The 19626-nt window shown below is 43.4% G+C and overlaps 4 protein-coding genes across 4 annotated transcripts; 3 read left to right on the top strand and 1 right to left on the bottom strand.

Moving 5' to 3' along the window:
- Positions 1-6167: 6167 nt before the first annotated feature.
- KVR01_001630 (uncharacterized protein) lies at positions 6168-8473 on the top strand (the record flags this gene model as incomplete). Its single annotated transcript, XM_044782414.1, has 4 exons — positions 6168-6199; positions 6308-6904; positions 6969-7862; positions 7924-8473. The coding sequence occupies 4 exons, from the start codon at positions 6168-6170 to the stop codon at positions 8471-8473; spliced, it is 2073 nt and encodes a 690-aa protein (XP_044649585.1).
- A 1088-nt stretch (positions 8474-9561) lies between these two features.
- On the top strand, positions 9562-10075 carry KVR01_001749 (uncharacterized protein; the record flags this gene model as incomplete). Its single annotated transcript, XM_044789163.1, has 3 exons — positions 9562-9577; positions 9651-9851; positions 9912-10075. 3 exons carry the CDS (start codon positions 9562-9564, stop codon positions 10073-10075), a joined length of 381 nt encoding a protein of 126 aa, XP_044649704.1.
- Positions 10076-10809: 734 nt separating this feature from the next.
- On the top strand, positions 10810-15864 carry KVR01_001172 (uncharacterized protein). The gene is made up of 2 exons (XM_044782067.1): positions 10810-14648; positions 14866-15864. The coding sequence occupies exons 1-2, from the start codon at positions 11375-11377 to the stop codon at positions 14922-14924; spliced, it is 3333 nt and encodes a 1110-aa protein (XP_044649127.1). The 5' UTR covers positions 10810-11374; the 3' UTR covers positions 14925-15864.
- A 181-nt stretch (positions 15865-16045) lies between these two features.
- Positions 16046-18909, bottom strand: KVR01_001673 (uncharacterized protein). Its single transcript, XM_044792941.1, has one exon. It carries the CDS (start codon positions 18761-18763, stop codon positions 16373-16375), a length of 2391 nt encoding a protein of 796 aa, XP_044649628.1. The 5' UTR covers positions 18764-18909; the 3' UTR covers positions 16046-16372.
- Between the last annotated feature and the right edge of the window lie 717 nt (positions 18910-19626).

Here is a 19626-nt window from a genome sequence, read left to right as displayed (position 1 = left end):
TTTAAAGGGTTATTTAATATATTAATTATATTATTTTATTAAAGTTTTAAAGTAAGTATATAATTCTTTTTTATTATAAAATTTATTAAAGCTTTTAAATTAATATAAAATATTATTTTAAATTTATTTTTAATTTATATAATTATTTTTATTATTATAGTTAGAATAGTAATAATATCTTTTATTTTTATATACTTTTATTAGAAATATTTATAAAGTTAGTATAGCTTTTAATAAGTAAATTTTATTATTATTTAATTTATTAATAATTATATTAAAAGATTATTATTTAAAATTCTTATTATTATTTATAATATTATAAAATACTTTTAAATTTATATAAATTAAAATATTATTAATTTATTAAAAGGTTTAATATTATATTATATTTATTAATTATAATTAATTTATATAGACTTTATTAACTTTTTTCCTTTTAAATATAAATATTATTTTAAAGTAAAATAAATAAAATATTAAATATATTTAAATTATTTTAAGTATTTAATATATTATTTACTTAATATTTTATATTTATAAAGTATAATATCTTTATTATTTTAAATAATAATTACTTTTATAAATATAAAAGAATTAATAATAAATTTTAATTAATTTAAAATATACTTTAAATATAAGAAATATAAATATAAGTCTATTAAATTTTATATTATTATTAATAGCTTTAAATATTATTTATAAAATAAACTTTTATTAAAAATTAAATTAAGTTTTATATATAATATTTTAAATATATATTAAAAAACTATAATATTATTCTATTTTATTAATTAATTAATAAGTTTTAATAAGTATTTATTTATAAATAATTTCTATAATTTAAGTAATACTTTTAAATTTTATTAAAATAAAATTAATTTTAATATTATAAATTAAATAGTTTAATAATCTTAAATATATATTAATTTATATTAATTATAAAACTTTTATATATTTTTATAAATAAAAATATAAAAATATTTAATTTAAAAAAGTTATTAAATTAATAATATATAAAAAAGTATAAAAGATATATTATATTAACTATAATTTTATAGTTAAAGTTATAATTATTTTATAAATTAAATTTAAACCTTTTAATATTAAATTATAAAGTTAATAATAATAATAAAACTTAGAAATAGTTTTTAAAGTAAAAGGTTTAATAAAGTATTTAATATTAAAAGTAAATATAAAAGTTAATTAATAAAAATATTTAAATTAATAATAAAGTTATTAAAGTTTAGCCTTTATAAAGAATATTTAATATTTATTAGATTTAATTTCTATTAAAAATTAGGAATATCCCTACTTTTATATAATAGGAAATATTTATTTTAGTTATTCTTATAAAATATAAATAACTTTATTTATTATATTTTAAAAGAAAATATATAATATAATTATATTTTATATATATAATAAAAATAAAGTAAATACTTTTATAATATAGAATATTATTTTATTTATTAAAGTTTTAATAAATATAGTTTTTATAAAGATAAAATAAAGATTATTTTTAAACTTAATTATTATTTTACCTTTATATAAACTATTAAGTATTATAAAGGATTAATTTTTTATAATATAAGGAATTAATTATAATTATTAATAGAAAATTTTATAGTTTTAATATTTAAAATAATCTTTTAAAAATATTTATATAAATATTTATTATTAAATATAAATATTTATAAAAAAGTATTTATATTTAATTTTTATTAAAGGTTAAATTAATAAAATAGAAAAAGGTTTAATTTATTAAAATATTATATTCTTATAGTTAAAATTCTAACTTTAAAAATATTATATTTAATTATTATTTTATAAGTTAATTAAAAATCTTTTTTATTTTTACTTTTATTATTAATATATAAACTTTTATATTAATAATAAATATTATATAATTTAAGTTTATTAATTTTTTTATTTATTTAAATATTAAAGTATTATTTATAAATTTATTATTATTTCTTTAAAATATACTTTATTAATTAATAGCTTTTTAATTATATATAAAGTAATATTTTTAATAAAAGTTCCTTTTATTAAATTAATTATTATATTTAAATAAATAATTATTATAACTATTATTATAATTATTAAATCCTTTATAATTAGAAACCTATTATTATTATTAAAATTATTTATATATATATTAAAGTTTTATAAAAGGTTTTTATTATAAAAGTTATTATATAAATAGTTTAAGCTATTATTATAATTAGTATATTTTTATAATAATATTAATTAAAGAAGAATTAATCCTTATTATTATAGTTATAGTTTTTATAAAGAATATTTAATAATTATTAGGTTATTAACTTTTATATATTTAAAGAATAATATATAAGTTTATATAAAATTATTTTATAGATTAGGAAAGATTGAATAAAGTTATAGTAAATTTAAATATTCTTTTATTACTTAAAGTATATTATTTTATATTTATAAATTATTATATTTATAATATTTAAAAGTTTAATTATAAATATTTAGTTTATTAAATAATAATTATAAAATTTATAATTAATTTTTATTAAAATTTTTTATTAAAGTTTTATAAAAGTAAGTATATTTTAATTTATATAATAATCTTAATAATTAATATAATTATTAAAATAAGTTTTTAATTTTAAATATATAGTTTAAAATAAGTTTATATATATAATATTTTATATATAATATATTTTATTTTTCTTTTAAGAATATAAAAGAATATTAATTTAAATTATATTATATTAATATTTATATTTTTATAAATAATAAAAAAGAATTAAGTTTTATTATTAAAAATATTATATAGATTTTTAATATATATATTTTTATTTTATATATTTTATTAAAGTTAATAATAATATTAATATTAATTAAATTATTTTTATTTTTATAATAAAAGTATATAATATAGGTTATATTATTTTTTTATTTTAAAACCTTAACTTTTATTATTTTTATTTTTATTAAAAGATTTTAATAGTTTTAAAGGTCTTAAAGGTTTTTACTACCTTTATTATTAGGTAGTTTTAAGGATTTAAAGGTTTTAATAATTCTTTTATTATTATTATTAAATAGTTTTAAAGAATTTAATAGACTTAAAGATTTAAAAAATTAAAAATTTAAAAGGTTTTAAAATACATTTAATAACTTTAAAATTTAAAAGGTATATATTTCTATTTTTATTTAATCTTTATAAAATTATTTTTATTTATAATTCTAATATAATTTAAATTATAAATAGTTTTATTAATATAAATTATTTATTTACTTTTATTAATAAAAAGTTTTTAAAAGTAAAATAATTAATAAAGTATTTTAAAATTATTAAATATAATAATATTTAGAGTTTAATAATATTTAATATAAATACTCTTTATTTATATAATTTTCTTTATTTTCAATAGTTTTTATTAGTTTTATTAAATATATTTTTATTTTAATTATTAAAATTAAATTTAAATTTATAAAAACTTTCTTAATATTTAAGTTAATATATTCTTTTATATAATATATAATTTATATATTAAAATATCTTTTAAAAGACTTTTTATTAAGTTTTATTCTTTAATTAATTAAAAGTAGATTTTAATATTAATATAATTAAAAATATATTATTTTAAATAAAATTAAAAATAAAACTATAATAATAATTTATATTAAAGTTTTATATAATATAAAATAAAAATAAATAATAATATAAAATAAAGAAATAAATAAAATATAATAAAGTATATATATATTTAATAAATTATATATAGTAATTAAAAATATTTAAAATAATAATTAATAAATTAAATAATTATATATTAAATATTATTTTAAAGATTATTATAATATAATAGTTAAGTTAAAAGTAATAAATTTTAAATAAGTATTAAGTTTTAATAAATTTATAATTTAAAAGTTATAAATTAAAATAATATTAAGAGAATAATTTAATTTAACTTTAAAAGTTTCTTTTACTTTATATTAGTTTAATAAAAATATATTTAATATAATTATAATTAAAATAAAAGATTTATTTTTTAATAAATATTAAAATTAATTTTAATTATATATTAATAATAATAATATTTTAATTATTAATTTATTTATCTTTAAATAATAGAGAGTTTAATAATAATAATATTATTAAAGTATAGTAAATATAGAAAAAAAAGTAAAAAAAAGTAAAAAAAAGTATAAATAGAAGAGTTATTATTATAATTAAATTAATAAAGTATAATTATATTCTATTTAATAATATAAAGGTAAATATAATATATTTTAACTTTCTTTATAATAATAAAGTTTAATAAATAAATAAAAGGGAAAAATTAAATAAAGTTAAGTTTAATATTTAATATTAATTTATTTATTAAAGTTAATTACTTAATAAAATAACTTATAAATTATATAAATTATATTTTTATTTAAATTATTATTCTAAATATTAATAAAATTATTTAATAAAAAAGATTATAAATCTTAAGTTTTAAAGATTATTATATTTTTTAAAATACTTATTAAAAGTATAAGTAAAAGTTATTAATAAAATTAAAAATAGATTTTAAGTTTTTAAAATTATTAAAGTCTTTTAAAGTATAATAAATATATATAACTTATTATATACTTTTAATTAATAAATTAATATTAATATTAATTATTATTATATTTTTATTATAATTATTATAATTTTAATTAGTAAATTAATATTAATATTAATTATTTTTATAATATTAATATAATTATTTTACTTATTATAATAATTAACTATTTTTTATACTTTATTATTTATAATTACTTAAAGTAATTATTAATTAATATTAATATAAATTATTATATATATATATATAAAGAGTAGTTTAATTAATTAAGTTAAATTATATAAAAGGAAGAAAGTTAGACTTAAAGAGTTAGTAATAAGTTTTTTACTATAGTTTATTAACTAAAGTTATATAACCTAAACTATCTACTAGTTATAATTACCTCTATTCCTATATTAAGGGAAGCCTAGTTAAAAATTATTCCTTTAAACACATATATATATACATATATACACACCCCTTTAAAGTAAACTAACACCTTAAGATAATATAGCTTAAGGAAATAAAACCCTCACTAAATAAACACTACAACCTCTATTTAAGTATATAGCTATTAACTTTAAAAGAACTTAAAATAAAGAAATAATTTATAATATATATATATTTATATTACCCTTAAAACTTTTATAATAAAATATTAAAACTCTTAAAAAGAGTTTTAAAAGTAATTTATAAAAAGATAAAAAAAAAGTATAATAAATTTATTCTTCTTTAAGTCTATACTTTTATTATTAATAACTATTAACTTTTTAATAATATAAAAAAATATAATAAAAATAAAAAAAATAGATTTAAAATTCCTCTCTAAAAGGATTATAAGAATATATATAAAGTTATTAAAGACTTTATATATAAACTTTAGACTATTAGGGAAGAAATAAGTAGTTATATAGTATAAAGGAAAAATATAGTGTGGCTAAAGCTAATAAGGTATTATATCATCAATAAACTGTAGACTACACTATTCAAGTAAAGTAGATACTTTAGTACTCTATAGAAGAAAGATTATAACGGCTTGCCAGCTACCATGTCATGCTAGAGAGTTGTCTCGCTCAAGTGCTTCAAGAAAATTACTTCCCCATTCGTATTTCTTGTTCCCCTTAACAATAACTGAGACGGGTATAGCGAACGCGGCACGGAGTGCAACATACCTGCTAGCAGAGCCTCACCGGTATCCTGCGAACGGGCTGCGCAGATGCAGCTCTGTTACACAACAGCTGTGGCATTGCCGCCTGACACACTCAACAACCATTGCCACGCCAATCAGCTAAGATTCCCACGAGGTCCTGCTTGCTGCCGGCGTGCCGTGATGCAACCCTCTTGTGATACCAACCAATCGCGCCGTGGTACAGATGCAGCCCCCAGAGCACGGCAAGCGAGCGTCGTCATGTTGGTTGAGCAGCTGAAGCCACGTCACCTAATATTAGAATTTAGACCTGCTACCTACTCGTATATATGATCCACAGCCTTGTATCATACCGCCTAACTCGACCCTCAATTTGTGGCTTCATATCTAGTAGTCTAAAATGTGTGGGCATTTTCATTTGCCGTGGAATACGGAGCTGCTTTGGTTGCCCGGTCATGGCTACGCTTGGTGGAAATGGAATATTGAGGTATGCAAGGCTTGCCGTCTCATCCAACACCTATTTCCAACAATAACTGCAGTATTATATTTGTTGATGGTTGATAGTCTAAACTAACGATCTACCGCCCTCAACCAGAAAAGTCAAGTCGGCGCCAGTGTCGGCGGCGCGAGGAATTACTGACATTCTGGCAATCGCACGCGATGAGCGCACCCCGAACAATCTTGAAGGGCGAGATGGCAGCGCTAGTAGTTTCCAAGTCAACCAATTTGCCGATCGTAAAACATTATCCGGGTGGTTTCCCCAGATACAACATGACGAACACAGTAGCTGGCGCATCTGGTTCTCGCGCAGGAGCAGAGCTCTTATGATACAGATTGGTATAATCGGCCTCATCTTGACGACGAACCTCGGGGTAACGATCTACGCCGTGAGAAGCTATGGCAGCCGCAATGGTGTTGGCTTGATTTATGAGGGTGAATGCTCAACCATCAAGCAACTAGACCAGTGGTTCCATTTGCTCATCAATTTGCTGGGGACCGGAATGCTTTCCGCCTCGAATTATTGCATGCAGCTGCAGGCCGCTCCCACCCGCGAGAACGTAGACAAGGCGCACGGCAATGGAAAATGGTTGGACATCGGAATCTCTAGCCCGAGGAACCTGAGATATCTCAGCACCTGGAGGCGAGTGTCGTGGGCACTTTTGGCACTGACTTCACTCCCTAAACGTCTCATGTAAGTCATTCTATGCCCCCGTTTTCAGCTGCCTTCTTCCAATTGCTCACCCGGAAACACACAGATACAATTCGGCAGTATTTCAGTCACTCTCATCTCACAACTACACTGTTGCCGTCGTTAAGGATTCATTCTTAAGCAATAGCTCTTGGAGTCTGAAAACTGCAGAGTCTAATCGGATCGGCGATAATGGTTGGGACGAATCCAGGGTGAACCCCCCGAACGTCAACCCCCAGCAAATTATAACTTCGATGCAGCAAGACGCGCACACCTACGACAACCTCAACATTTCTGCATGTTTCAACCTTTACGACGACTACTTTAACCCACAGGGAAACGTCATTGTGCTAGTGAAGAATGGGTCTGTGCAGAGCCCCCCAGATGACAGCTTGCTCATGTACGTCTCTATTGTTCCTCGGTCGGACGACTGGGGGAAGAACATGTGGGCTCTAGGCAATGGTACCGGTAGATTTGCAGCGCAGCCGCCTCCAAAACCGGTCATTACGTGGTTTCTTGGACCTCCGCATTACGAGGTATCCCGTTGCCTCGTCCAGCCGCCGGCGGGTCTCAGCGCGAACTGTCGGTTCGAGTATTCGCCTCCGATCATGGTCACAATCTGCGCCATGAACCTGATCAAAGCGGCCCTCATGCTCTCGATATGGGCCCTCAGGAGATGGCAGGATCCCAAGGTGCGGCCCCAGGCAAAGGAAGTCTTGTATACACTGGGTGACGCCATTGCTTCTTTCATGAGGACCCCGTGCAAAGAGACAGCGGGAATGGGACTCACGACAAAGCATGACTTCTTGACCACTCGCACTCGGAAAGGCCATTTTGTCAGATCCCCACCTGAAATACTTGGACAGGATGGACATGAGCCTCCAGCCAGAGCATTTGAGCCCAGACCGAAGCAATGGAGATCCGCTGCTAGCCTCAGACGCTGGGCTTGCCTGCTGACCACGTAAGGATGCGGCTGCAGCCGATTTCTCTGACCCATGAAAACAGTTGCTAAGGCCTCATAGGATGTTTATCGTTATCATCATCGCGGCCACCCTTCTTGTACTGTCGTTCACGAGCCTGAAGAGGCGAAGGTTTGGAGTAGATATTCCAGAACTCTGGAAGCTCGGTTTTGGGGCACTTACTCCTTACACCTACTTGGTGATAAATCTCCCTCGACAAGACCCAGGAGGACTGATTGCCAATGTTCTCTTGGCAAACCTGCCCCAACTCGTCCTCTCGATTCTTTATGTCTTGTACAATGCAATGTTGAGCACGTTCCTCGTTCAGCGAGAGTTTAGCAGAATGTACAAGTCGAAGCACCGGAAGCCCCTGCGGGTTTCCGAGCCTGTTGGAATCCAGCGGTCGAGTTACTTTATATCGTTACCACTCCGATATGGGATACCGCTTTACGCCAGCTCGGGTGTTATGCATTGGCTCGTGTCGCAAAGCCTGTTTCTGGCGCGAATCCGTGCGATATCTGCGGATGGGAGGGACGACGACGTCAACTCCTTTTCAACTTGCGGTTACAGTCCAATCGCAGTGTTTGTCAGTGAGTTTATTCAGTTCATTTGACTCGCGGCTTGTAATTACAGGCTAATTGTGTATTTAGCATTGCTGGTTGGACTTGTGCTCATCTTGATAATCGTCGCCCTGGGTCTTCGGCGATATGATGGCACAATGAGGATGGTATCGACCAACAGCCTGGCGATAAGCGCTGCTTGTCATGTCCTATCAGAGGACCGCGAGGGTGGTTATTTGCTTCCTGTTCAATGGGGAGTATTGAAGATGATGGGAGGTGTGGGAAAATGTGGGTTCACGACAGCCGCAGCAGAGACAGTGAAACTACCAGAAACGGACTCGAGATACACGTATAACTAATGTCATAATTGGGGACTGAAGTTGAGATGTCCCTGATCGTTGAATGTACAAAGCTGCCTCGGCCTGGCCCGACAGACCGGAGCGTGACATTGACCAGTATCAGGGCACCCCTGTTCGGGATGCGAACAACACCTGGGCAGTCGGCTCATGTGAAGATGGACCTTTGGGAAGTTGACACTGCCTGATTCGTGCCGATTGTCCTGGTTGTCCTCCAACGTGAACCACGAAGTCGATCTCTGGCTGCGCATCCCAACACAGCCTGGCAACTAACTCAAGGGTGCGCTAGGGGCCAGGGTAACACGGGGAGCAGGAACTCGTGGAACATTTTGGCATTCCAGAACCTTGAGATTTTGCGCTGTAGACTTGAAGGTAATCTGTATGCTGTGAGGCGGCATGCTGACTTCTGTGGGGCTGCCCCGGACTTAGAGGCCCGAGAGAGGGTCCACGGGCCTGGGACTGGAGGCAGGGGGCTGCTAGGTAGGGGCTGACTGCGCTAGTCCAGGATTAGTAGCTCTTGGTGTGTTGGAGCCTCGGCCTAGCGCCCTGTCTGTGGACGTTCACATGCCCATTGCGACACTCGAGGCATGCGGTCATCAGGCATTATAGCCAGCCCGTGCCTACTGCCGAATCCTCATTATTATAAGTGCCCGCACACGATCGCACATCTCTTCTAGGCCACTTTTCCGCCTCCCACTTCTCCCGCTTTCCGACTCAATCTCCTTGATACCCCGATCACCGCTCGCAATCATCAGACCAGACATTTGAAATCGCCAACCGCAACAATGTCTCTCACGAACGGTACGCGCGAGGGGAACGAACTGCCCTGGCTGACAGGCTGGCTGACTGGCTGACTGACTGACTCTCGTAACAGACAAGTTCCCGTCCTCGGCTGCCTTCGAGGCGATCAACGAGGCACTCAACTCCAGCGAAGCCGACAAGAAGGACGCCATCAAGCAGGGCAACGGCATCTACGCCTTCACGCTCAAGAACGCTGCTGGTGAGACAGACAGCTGGCACATCGACCTGAAGAACGAGGGCAAGGTCAACAAGGGCGTTCCGGAGAAGGCCGATGGTAGGCCCATGCTACGTACAAATAAATAAAAGGAAGGGCACCTGCTAACCTAGCCGATAGTCACACTTACCCTGTCCGACGCCGACTTTGGCAACCTCGTCACCGGCAAGGGCAACGCGCAGAGGTTATTCATGGCCGGCAAGCTCAAGATCAAGGGCAACGTCATGAAGGCGACCAAGCTGGACCCCATCCTGAAGAAGGCGCAGACCAAGGCCAAGCTGTAGAGACTGAGGTTCGGGTTGCGCTACGATGGAGTCTGGACGGATTGGGCCGGCCGCCCGCGGGAGCCAGGGTGTGATCCATCCTCCAACCCCTGATGGCTGGCCGCGGACGGCAACGACGCCCCCCAGGAATGTACATTAACAGATGGCTGGACCCATGTTGCAGCACGAGATCTTTGGATGTCATGCCATTAGACTATAATTCAGCAGTATCAACTTGGAGTCTATTGTTGCGATTGAATGTGACCGACCAGTGCATGCATCCGCCCCTCCACATACGTCGCTGTCGTGTTGTCTCGCAGGTTGGCCCCATATATAAGGGCTCGCGCATCGCTGGCCTGCACCGACAATGAATGCATAGAGATGGAGCACCGCTGCAGGCACGGTAGTATTGCTAATTACTCTCTTGATGTGTCTACTGTGTTCTCCGTACACGCAAGGAATGGGTCACATGGAGCATTCATCGTCCTTCGCAACGTGCTGATTCAATCCTCGCAGCTGGTCACCAGCTGCAACGAGCTGGCAGACCGCATCCGGCCGAGTCGCCTTGTACCCAGGTACGTACCCCACACACGGCGGTACGTACCCCGTAGCGTTGCTCGAGGCTTCCCTTCCCCAAGAGACGCTCGGGCCAACGCGCCCCTTGCAAGTGAGTGGTGGCGGGCGGGCGGTCTTTGGGGAGTCCAGCCAGCCAGCCCGGCCAGCCCACTGAGCCCAGCCAGCTCCCGCCTCCAGACCTTGGTTGGTTTTTTTTCTCAACCCTCATCCGCACCCGTCCGTCGCGCGACCGACCCAAGGCAGCACATCCCTCCCATCCCCGTCCAGAATTTCCCGCCTGCCTCACATCCTCCCTCCCATCCTCCTCATCTGCGCCGGGCTTCGCGTGCCTCGATCGATTCCCTTTCGATGTCAATCGCATCGGGACGCGCCTTCTTTTGATGAATCTCTCCTTTCTGTTCTTCTAGACCCGCGACACGTTGCGCCTTTGTTTATCCTGTTTTCGAGCAAGCAAAAGGCCACCGTCGCGCCCTGATTCCATCGCCTTCGCCTTGGCTGTCGAAGCTCGATCCAGTCTACCCACCCAACCCCCTCCAACAGCGCGAGCCTCCTGTCTCGGTTTCACTCGAACCTCGACGACGGCCTTGCCCCGCTGACCCTTACCGCCCCACGCGACGCCTCGCGACTGCTTGTCCCGCCCGATCCCCTCTGTCGACGCGGTCCACTTAATCCTGCCATCGAAACCATTTTGTTCTTGGATGCGCTGCTCCCCACAATAGATCCTCGCGATCGTCTGGTCTCATAATGGACGCCTCGACGCGACAGCGTGGCATTCGCCCCGGCCAGCCAGCCTCCTTCAGTGGCTTCCCCTCTAAGCTCCGTAACGAGCTCGGCGACGATGTCCGCGGCCGATCTTCGTCACGACCCATCGGCAGCTGGAAGTCCACGGGCCCTCTCGCCGGTAGCCAAGCAGGACCATCATCTTTGGTCTCGGGCAGGCGCCTTTTCGATAGAAAACAGCAGAGACAGACTTCCAACTCGCCCGCCAACACGCCAGGCAAGCTCTTCGGCAGGACAGGTCTTAGCAATGGCAGCACCCCGAAATTCACCTTCTCCCCCCGCTTGCCCCCCAACGCATCCCGCGAGAGCTTCACTGCCGTCACTCCGGGACGGTCGTTCCGCGCCTCCACTGCCGACCTCAGTGGGCGAGCCATGTCCAAGACATCCTCGACCAACCTCTTCCCAATGAGGATTGCCTCTCCCCCACCCGAGCTCGATGGCGAGGAGCTGGCTAAGCAGGTTCCCGACAGCCCTGATAGGGTAGGCTCTGTCTACGCTGATGAGTTCCTGTCCCACCTCGTTCCCGCCGAGCTGGATGACCTCCAGCGACGACAGTTTCTCTGTGTCCTCGATCTGCGACGGTTGAAGTATGCCGCCTCCGAGATCTTCGCCAAGAAGGACTGGAGAGTTAACATCATGAACTTCGCGAAGGAGTATGAGAAGAGCCGAAGCTTGATCATGCTGCGTTACGGCCTCTACGAATTCAAAACCGTTCCCGCTTCTAGGGAGCTGCTGAAGAAGTGGAAGCAGGAGCACAATGTGCCAGAGGATGAGGAGATGGAAGAGGCCGAGGCTCCCAAGGTCAATGGAACCTCTAATAACTTCAGATCCTCGACGAAGAGACGAGCCGCAGATGACGATGCGCCGAACAAGCGAAATCGTGTCACAGAGCGGGAGCCTCTGACCGAGTCAACGGCCCTTACCTCGAACGCGGGTGCAACCCCATTCGTGAAGAAGACCAAACGCGGCGCTGAGCATCTAGACGAGGAAGAGAATCAGCCCAGCAAGAAGAAGTCTAGCACCCTGTCGATCTTCGAGGATGTGGCCAACAGCTCGCCAGCACGACAAGCCGCGAGCCCCACGAAGTCTGCCCCCAAGAGCTTGTTTGCACAGGCGCCCGCGCAACCGAAATTTGGCGCCGCAGCTAAGGTCTCGTCAGCTAACATTTTCGGGCACCTATCTGAGCAGAACTCGCCTGAGGGCAGTGATGATGATGAGGACAACGGTGGCGGATCTGAGGATGCAGAGGCCGAGGAGGAACCGGCAGCCCAGACCCCGGCGCCGAAAGCACCTGCCACCAGTGCGCCATCGCTCTTCGGCACCAACAAGCCGAGTGACTCCACCGGAGTCGGCTCCCAGGGCACTGGTCTGTTTGGGCGCATCACCAAGGGCGGAGATGGTGAGCCTGTGCGAGCCCCAGCTGATGGCGCCACTGGTCTCTTCGGCACGAAGCCGCCGGCAAGTCCGACGAAGGAGGCCCAGGATAAGACATGGAACCCGAACACACCCATCAAATTTGGTGGTGCAGCTTCCCAACCTGGCCCCTCTCTCTTTGGTGGACTTGGTGGAAACACAAGCGCCCAGCCCAGCTCCATCTTTGCCAACAAGCCCAAGGACAGCAGTGCGCCCCTCTTTGGGTCGACTACTCCAAAGGCCAGTGCGGCACCGGCTTTTGGCACTCAGGTGCAAGACTTTGCGAAGGAGACACCAAAACAGGCCGCGCCGTCGTTGTTCGGCCAGCCTTCAAAGACCTCGGAATCGAGCGGTGGTCTCTTCGGGAACGCCTCGAGCACACCTGCCTTCGGCGCATCCACGCCCGCTCAGCAGAAGTCTGCTGAGCCGGAATCCTCTGCAACGCCTGCGACAGGTCTTTTCGGACAGTCCACTGCTGCAAGCACGACGCCTTTTGGGAAGCCTGCTGAGACCCCTGCTACTCAGGCTCAGCCAACGTCTATCTTTGCCGGTCTAAACACACCTGCCACTGCGGCCCAGGCTTCAGCACCGTCGCTCTTCGGAACGACAAGTGACAAACCCAGCGGTTCCCTGTTCGGCGCGAAGAGTGACGATAAGCCGTCATCCGCGCCGTCGTTGTTCGGGGCTCAGCCATCGACGTCGACACTGTTTGGCGCAAAGGCCAGCTCTGGCGAGGAAAAGAAGGAGGAGTCGGCCCCGAAGAGGAAGAAGCCCGACTCCGATGAGGCTGGTGCAGTTTTTGGTAGCACATCTGCCGAGCCAGCATCCAAGAAGTACTCATTCGGAGGCAACGCCCCGACACCCGCGGCCAGTCTACCACCCAAGACTGCGGAAGCAGCTAAGGGCTCCACAGAAGCTGGCGCTGTCTTCGGCAGCGGCTCGCAAGACGGTGGCAAGACATACAGTTTTGGAAGCACCGCTTCTTCCACACCTGTTCCAAGCTCAAAGCCAGCAGATACTCCTGCTCCGTCTCTATTTGGAAACCCAGTACCCCAGGCCGAGCCAGCCAAGCCACAACCTAGCATCTTCGCAAACGCTCCCACTTCTTCCGCCCCCAGCTCGGGCTTCACCTTTGGCGGAGCCTCGAGCACACCCTCAAGCAACCTTTTCGGGGCCCCATCTGGCAACGACAACAAACCCTCGAGCAATCTGTTCGGTGCTCCATCTGGGAATGACAGCAAACCTTCGAACAACCTGTTTGGGGGCGCGTCGGGGATGGACGGCAATAACAACATCGTAAACCCGCAGTCGAGCTTCACATTTGGCAGCACGCCAGCGCCCGCGCCGGCTCCAGCGACTGGCTCCTTCACCTTCAACGCAGGCAGTGACCAGGGCTCCTTCAAGAATCCCTTCTCGGGTGGGGATGCTACTGGGGTCTCGTTCGAGTTTGGAGCGACTCCGGCCCCAACTCAATCAGCCAGCACGCCGTTCCAGTTTGGAAACACCACTGCTCCAGCTGCTCCACCTTCGTCCAGTTTCACTTTCGGTGGGGACTCACAGCCCGCGACTAATGGCCCCTCGTCGTCCAGCTTTACCTTTGGTGGCGCCTCTCAGCCTGCGAACAATGGACCCGTCCCGTCGTCCAACATGTTTGGAGGCCAGCAGCCGAATGGTGGATCTTCCATGTTCAACTTTGGCGGCGCGCCCCAGGCACAGTCCCAGCCAACCACTTCCGCCAACATGTTCTCCGGTCAGCCGGCCAACGCGGCGCAAGGCATCTTTGCTGGTAGCCTAGCGCCCCCGGCTGGATCTTCGACTGGCACGAGTAAGTAGTGTCTTGTTTCTTTTTATCTTCTTGTAGTTTACATTTCGTTATTCTTGGCAGTCCATCATTAACGTCATGTAAAGATACCCCCTTGTTTGGCGGGGCGTCTAGCTTAGCTACGACGCCGGCGGCTGGCACACCCGAGCCAGAAGCCGCGCAGGCCAAGAAAGATAGTGCAACGAGCGAACAGACGGCTGACGAGGATGGAAAACCACAGGAGCAAATTTCCCTAACCGAAGGTGGGCCCGGGGAAGAGGACGAGCAGGTCGTTCATGAGGTGCGAGCCAAGGCTCTCCGGCTGGCGCCCAAGTCCGATGACGACGACGAGAAGGACAAGGGTGCCAAGAAGAACCCATGGAAGACAGAAGGGTTGGGACCCCTCAGGCTTCTCAAGCACAAAAGCACCGGCGCTGTGCGCATCCTGTTGCGTGGCGAGCCTCGTGGTAATGTCGCCATGAACAAGACGATTCTGCCCGAGTTCGATTACAAGGTTGACAAGGGCGCAAAGTGGATTAAGGTTCCCTGCGCGAAGGAAGACGGCAAGGGCCTGGAGACCTGGATGCTCCAGGTTAAGACCAACGAGCTGGCTGTCAAGCTCGCCGATGCGCTCGAGGAGCACAAGAAGGCGAACAAGAAGTAGAGCGGACGAGAGTGAGAGGGCACGTTAATCTGAAGCGGGCAGAGCAAGGGAAAGAAAAGGAAAAGCAGCCGTGGCATCTGTACTAAAAAGAAAGGGCAAAGCGCAGGCGTTGGACCAAGTGGTTTCAATTGTGGGACTGGCGCAGATATATGGTGATACCAAGTGGTACATACAAAGCACGAATTATGGAGGATGATGTGCCATTGGCATCGAGTGTTTGATCACTCGAGACGCTGCTGGGGATGGGAAGACTCGGTAGTCATGAGGCAACTACTATTACTAGGAGCAGTATTGGACCCCCGTTGGTTTTGGTCTTGTTTGGTTGCTTTTCCCCCTCCAACCGCCTCTTCCTCTCCCTTGACTTATTTTGCTGCATAGCATTGGCATCTTGTATGGAGTATGTACACCACCCCCTCGTCGTTCAGGTGATTTCGGCATCTTTATTCTTTTTTTGGCAGCTCGGAGAAGGTCAGCAAACGGAGCACAAAAAGGCACAGATAGTCCCCATCGGAAATACTGAAATCAAAGATTGTTGTCTTCCACATTGTATGGCAGCAGGTTGACTTTAGACCTCCGGCCCACAAGAAATTCTGTCATATGCTGCGCAGTGAGACGCTTCAGCTCCTATGCCGCCCATGCGACTACATGGACAGTTTACTCCACCAGGAAACTGCTGATGAAATGGGCCATCTGGCCCGGCGTCAAGTTTCGGCTCGCGGCGCCGATGATCCCAAGTCCAATCCAAGTCGCCACCAGTCAAAAATCAGCAATGGTCTGCGACAGACGGAGGAGGGTTTTCTGACTCTTCGGAGGGCCTTCTTGCCCTTTTGACCCTTTGGCCTGCCCTGCCCTGCACCCTAGAGACATTCAGAAGCAGTAATAAAGGCAGACGAGACGTGTGAAACTAGTTGAGGAGTATGAAAATGCCCTATTGGAGTGTCTACCAGTCTTGACTCCGTCTGACCCGCTGAACCCGTCCCGTGACCGCTGTGAACACTCGTTACCATGCCACTCATGACCGTTGCCTTCGTATATGCAGCATGCAGATAAACGCCCTGAACCGCCGCCCCCTTTGGCCATCCCTTCAAACCAACGTGAAAGCCCCCGTGACCCCCTCAAACGGGGTGATGGTACCCCCAAGACTCTTCCAGTCACCATAGTACCGGATCCGATACACGCCAGGCTCAGGCCCCTCGCCCTCGGGCTCCCTGCCCGTCTCCCACGTGATCTCGACCTCGCTCGTGGCGAGCAGCTCGCTGGTCCGCCTCCAGCGGAACACCAGCGCCCAGTCGCTGTCGTCCCTGACCGTCCGCCAGAGCTCCCCCTCCTGGTGTCCCCCCCGCCGCCCGGCCCCGGCAGCCGGCACGAGCTTCTCGACGGCGGCATACGTGCGCCCCAGCCTCAGGTCGTTGCGCGGGTTCGCGCCGACAAACACGGCCGAGACGTCGGCGCCGGCGCGATAGAACCGCCGCACGTCCTGCTTGACCTCCCCGAACGCGCGGCCCAGCGGCGCCCCGTCGCGCACGACGCCCGCGATGAAGCTGAGCGAGCGGTTCGTGTTGTCGGGCGGGAAGGCGGCGGGCGGCTGGCGCGGGAGCGAGCCCGGGGGGACGCGGGCGCCCAGGAGGGGGAGGTGCGCCAGCGTCACGTTGATGTAGGCCGCGAGGGTGTGCGGCCCGTACAGCGTCGAGGCGCCCTCGTACCGCTGGACCGAGTACTCGTGCTCCGTGGCGATGTAGTGCGTGTAGCTGTTTGCCGGCCCCCCCAGCACGACGACGGGGTCCGGTTGTTCGTTTCCCTCAGACTCGCCGCCAAAGATGGCCGCACTCTCGGCCCTGACGGCCTCCTTCCACCGCCGCCCGGCCATGGTGGTCGCCTCGCCCGGGCTGACGACGATGAGCAGCTGGCCCACGCGGAGGACCTGGACGTCGACGACGTTGGGGGTCCAGGCGTAGGGCTTGTGCACCTCGCCGACGTCGAGCAGGATGGGCTTGGAGCCCTGGCACGCGCGCTGCTCGTCCGAGGGCTCCTTGAGGAACCCGGATACCACGCGCCACACGGGAGACGTGTTGGACGGGTTGCCGTCGTGCTGTGTGAAGTCGAAGGCGCCGGGGCCGTCAGACGTGCCTGCTGCGAAGGACCAGCCCAGGGCCGCGGGGCAGGTCGAGACCGAGGTGCCGTTGGGGAGTTCGAAGGTGAAGTCTGACATGTTGTGGAAGGTGTGGAAGGACTTGACCCAGGGCCCTCGGACGGGGACGGGGTCCGCATTGAGCTCGTCGTAGAGGGACTTTGCCGGCCCGAACTGGCGCCGGCCGATCTCGAAGCAGGATGAGGTGCCAGTGTCGTCGGCCGTGTACAGCGGGCCACGGGCGTGGCACTTCTGGCTCCTCCCGTCGCCCGGGCAGGTGCTGTTCTCGAAGCTGCACGTCTCCCCGGAGCCATCCTCGCAGTATGCACCCAGGACGTTGGGACTGGTGTCGCCGACGTCTGCCTGCGAGAAGCCGGCGACGAACCCGTCGGCAGCCGAGGGGTCCTTTGCGGCGCTCTTCTCAAAGAGGTAGGCAGCTACTCCCTTGTTATCGCCAGTGATTATTGTGTTGTTGCCATACATGGATGTGCCATGGGTGGGGAACCAGGTCAGGACGCCGATATTCTTCCCGTCGGACGCACGTTGGAACTTGAGCAGGGTAAGGTCCTTTTCCACAGAGCCATCATCCTCGCTGCTGATGTTGTACCTGGCGCGTTCCTCCTCCGGGTTGGCCAGATAGGCGAACAAGCTCCTGTTGATGTTGGCACCCTCCACCCTGGTGGAGCCGATGCTGAGGTGGCCAGGCTGGAGGGACTCGTGGGCTCTGACTATGGAACGCACGGCACCATCAACTATCGCCCGATATCCCTGGTGGTCGAATCCCTTGCTGGTGATCTGAGGCAGCAGATAGTTGAGCCATCCGGCTGGGCCCGAGTGTGAATGTGTGCCGGTGACAGCGATGTTGTGGTTCTGATAGGCTTCATACTCGGGGCCCAGGTCTCTGAGCCCAGAAATGATGCCATATCTCACGGCCGTATCTCCTGACTGGGTATCAAGCACCAGGTAGACGAAGCGGTCGGCGGGGTTCTTGGTGTCACCTACTATAAAAGCACGCGAGTAGAGGCGTTGGCGTAGGCCTGTCCCGAGCTGTTTGGGGTCGGCATAGCCCATCAGGTTCACCTCGACGACCGGCCCCGTGATGTCGGCCTTTCCCACGCCCAAGAGGTATTGATCACCCTCGTAGGGGCTGGAGGCCATGGGTGGAGGTGCATCATTTGTGAACCATCCGAGAACATGCCTGGCGGGTCCTGATGCCGTCGTGTGGATTAGATAGAGTGAGAATGTGATGACGAAAATGAGAGAGAGCCATGAAGTTGTGTTGAGCCTGCGGGAGTCTCTCGACACAGGTTTTGACAGAGGCCCTGCGGATGTCTTGTGCTCGTCCATATTCGCTCTGTTCTCCTCTCTCTCACGTTCTCTTTCGCTCGCCCTCTACACCTGTAGCATGATCATTGCGTGAACTGTGAGTTGTATCAAAAGAAGAATGAAGAACAAGCGAGAAGAACGTGGTAGTGACGGGTCCCGGATCAGATGGGCAATTTCAGACACAGCCAGATGCAGCTGACTGCACCTGCGGTTAGTCCGGGGCGATGCGTGGTACTTACTAAATTAGGGATGCGGTCATGGCTGCAACGGCAGTGACAACGGGCGACCATCCCTGTCCCGTTTCGGGTGCCTGGAGACGCCCCGATTCGACCGCTGGCCGATGTGGATAGGCCATGTCTAGTTGTACATGGCGCTACTGCACGCCTTATTCGAACCTTGTTCGCGCCCGTATAAGCCAACCGAGGCCCAGTAGACCACGGTCAGGGTCCTTGACATCGCCCTTGCACAGCTATCATTTCTCCTTTTCAGACTTTGATTTGCAAGATGCTGGTGGTCAGGCCAGTAGAGCACGCAGACGTACCCCAATGCGTTCGTATCCGCATCGATAGCCTGGGATCCCTCGTCATCGGACGCCCGCCTCCGTACCCCGGATTCTCGGAAGACCAGGAAGCCACGATCCACCGAGATATCGAGTCAAACCCTCACATACACCACCTGAAGGTAGTGGACACTGACGACGAGCATGAGGTGATGGCCTATGCCAAATGGGAGGTCTACGAAAAGGGACGCCCGGATCTGGAACAGCTCAGCCAACCCATGGAGGAATCTACCAGGACCGTCGACGAGTTCGGGCGCCTAAGGGACGTTGCGCACGACTACTTTTGTACTCGGAATCGGGACAAGGGAAAGTACCCGCACCTGCG

This window comes from Diaporthe batatas (genome assembly GCF_019321695.1).
Source record: "Diaporthe batatas strain CRI 302-4 chromosome Unknown Contig00002, whole genome shotgun sequence".
NCBI lineage: Eukaryota > Fungi > Ascomycota > Sordariomycetes > Diaporthales > Diaporthaceae > Diaporthe > Diaporthe batatas.
This window is presented reverse-complemented; position numbering and strand designations above follow the sequence as displayed.

Coding starts and splice junctions, on each gene's coding strand:
- KVR01_001172 (XM_044782067.1), top strand. CDS start 11,375: ATGGACGCCTCGACGCGACAGCGTGGCATTCGCCCCGGCCAGCCAGCC. Junction 14,649..14,865: donor TGGATCTTCGACTGGCACGA/GTAAGTAGTGTC, acceptor GGAAAACCACAG/GAGCAAATTTCCCTAACCGA.
- KVR01_001673 (XM_044792941.1), bottom strand. CDS start 18,763: ATGGACGAGCACAAGACATCCGCAGGGCCTCTGTCAAAACCTGTGTCG.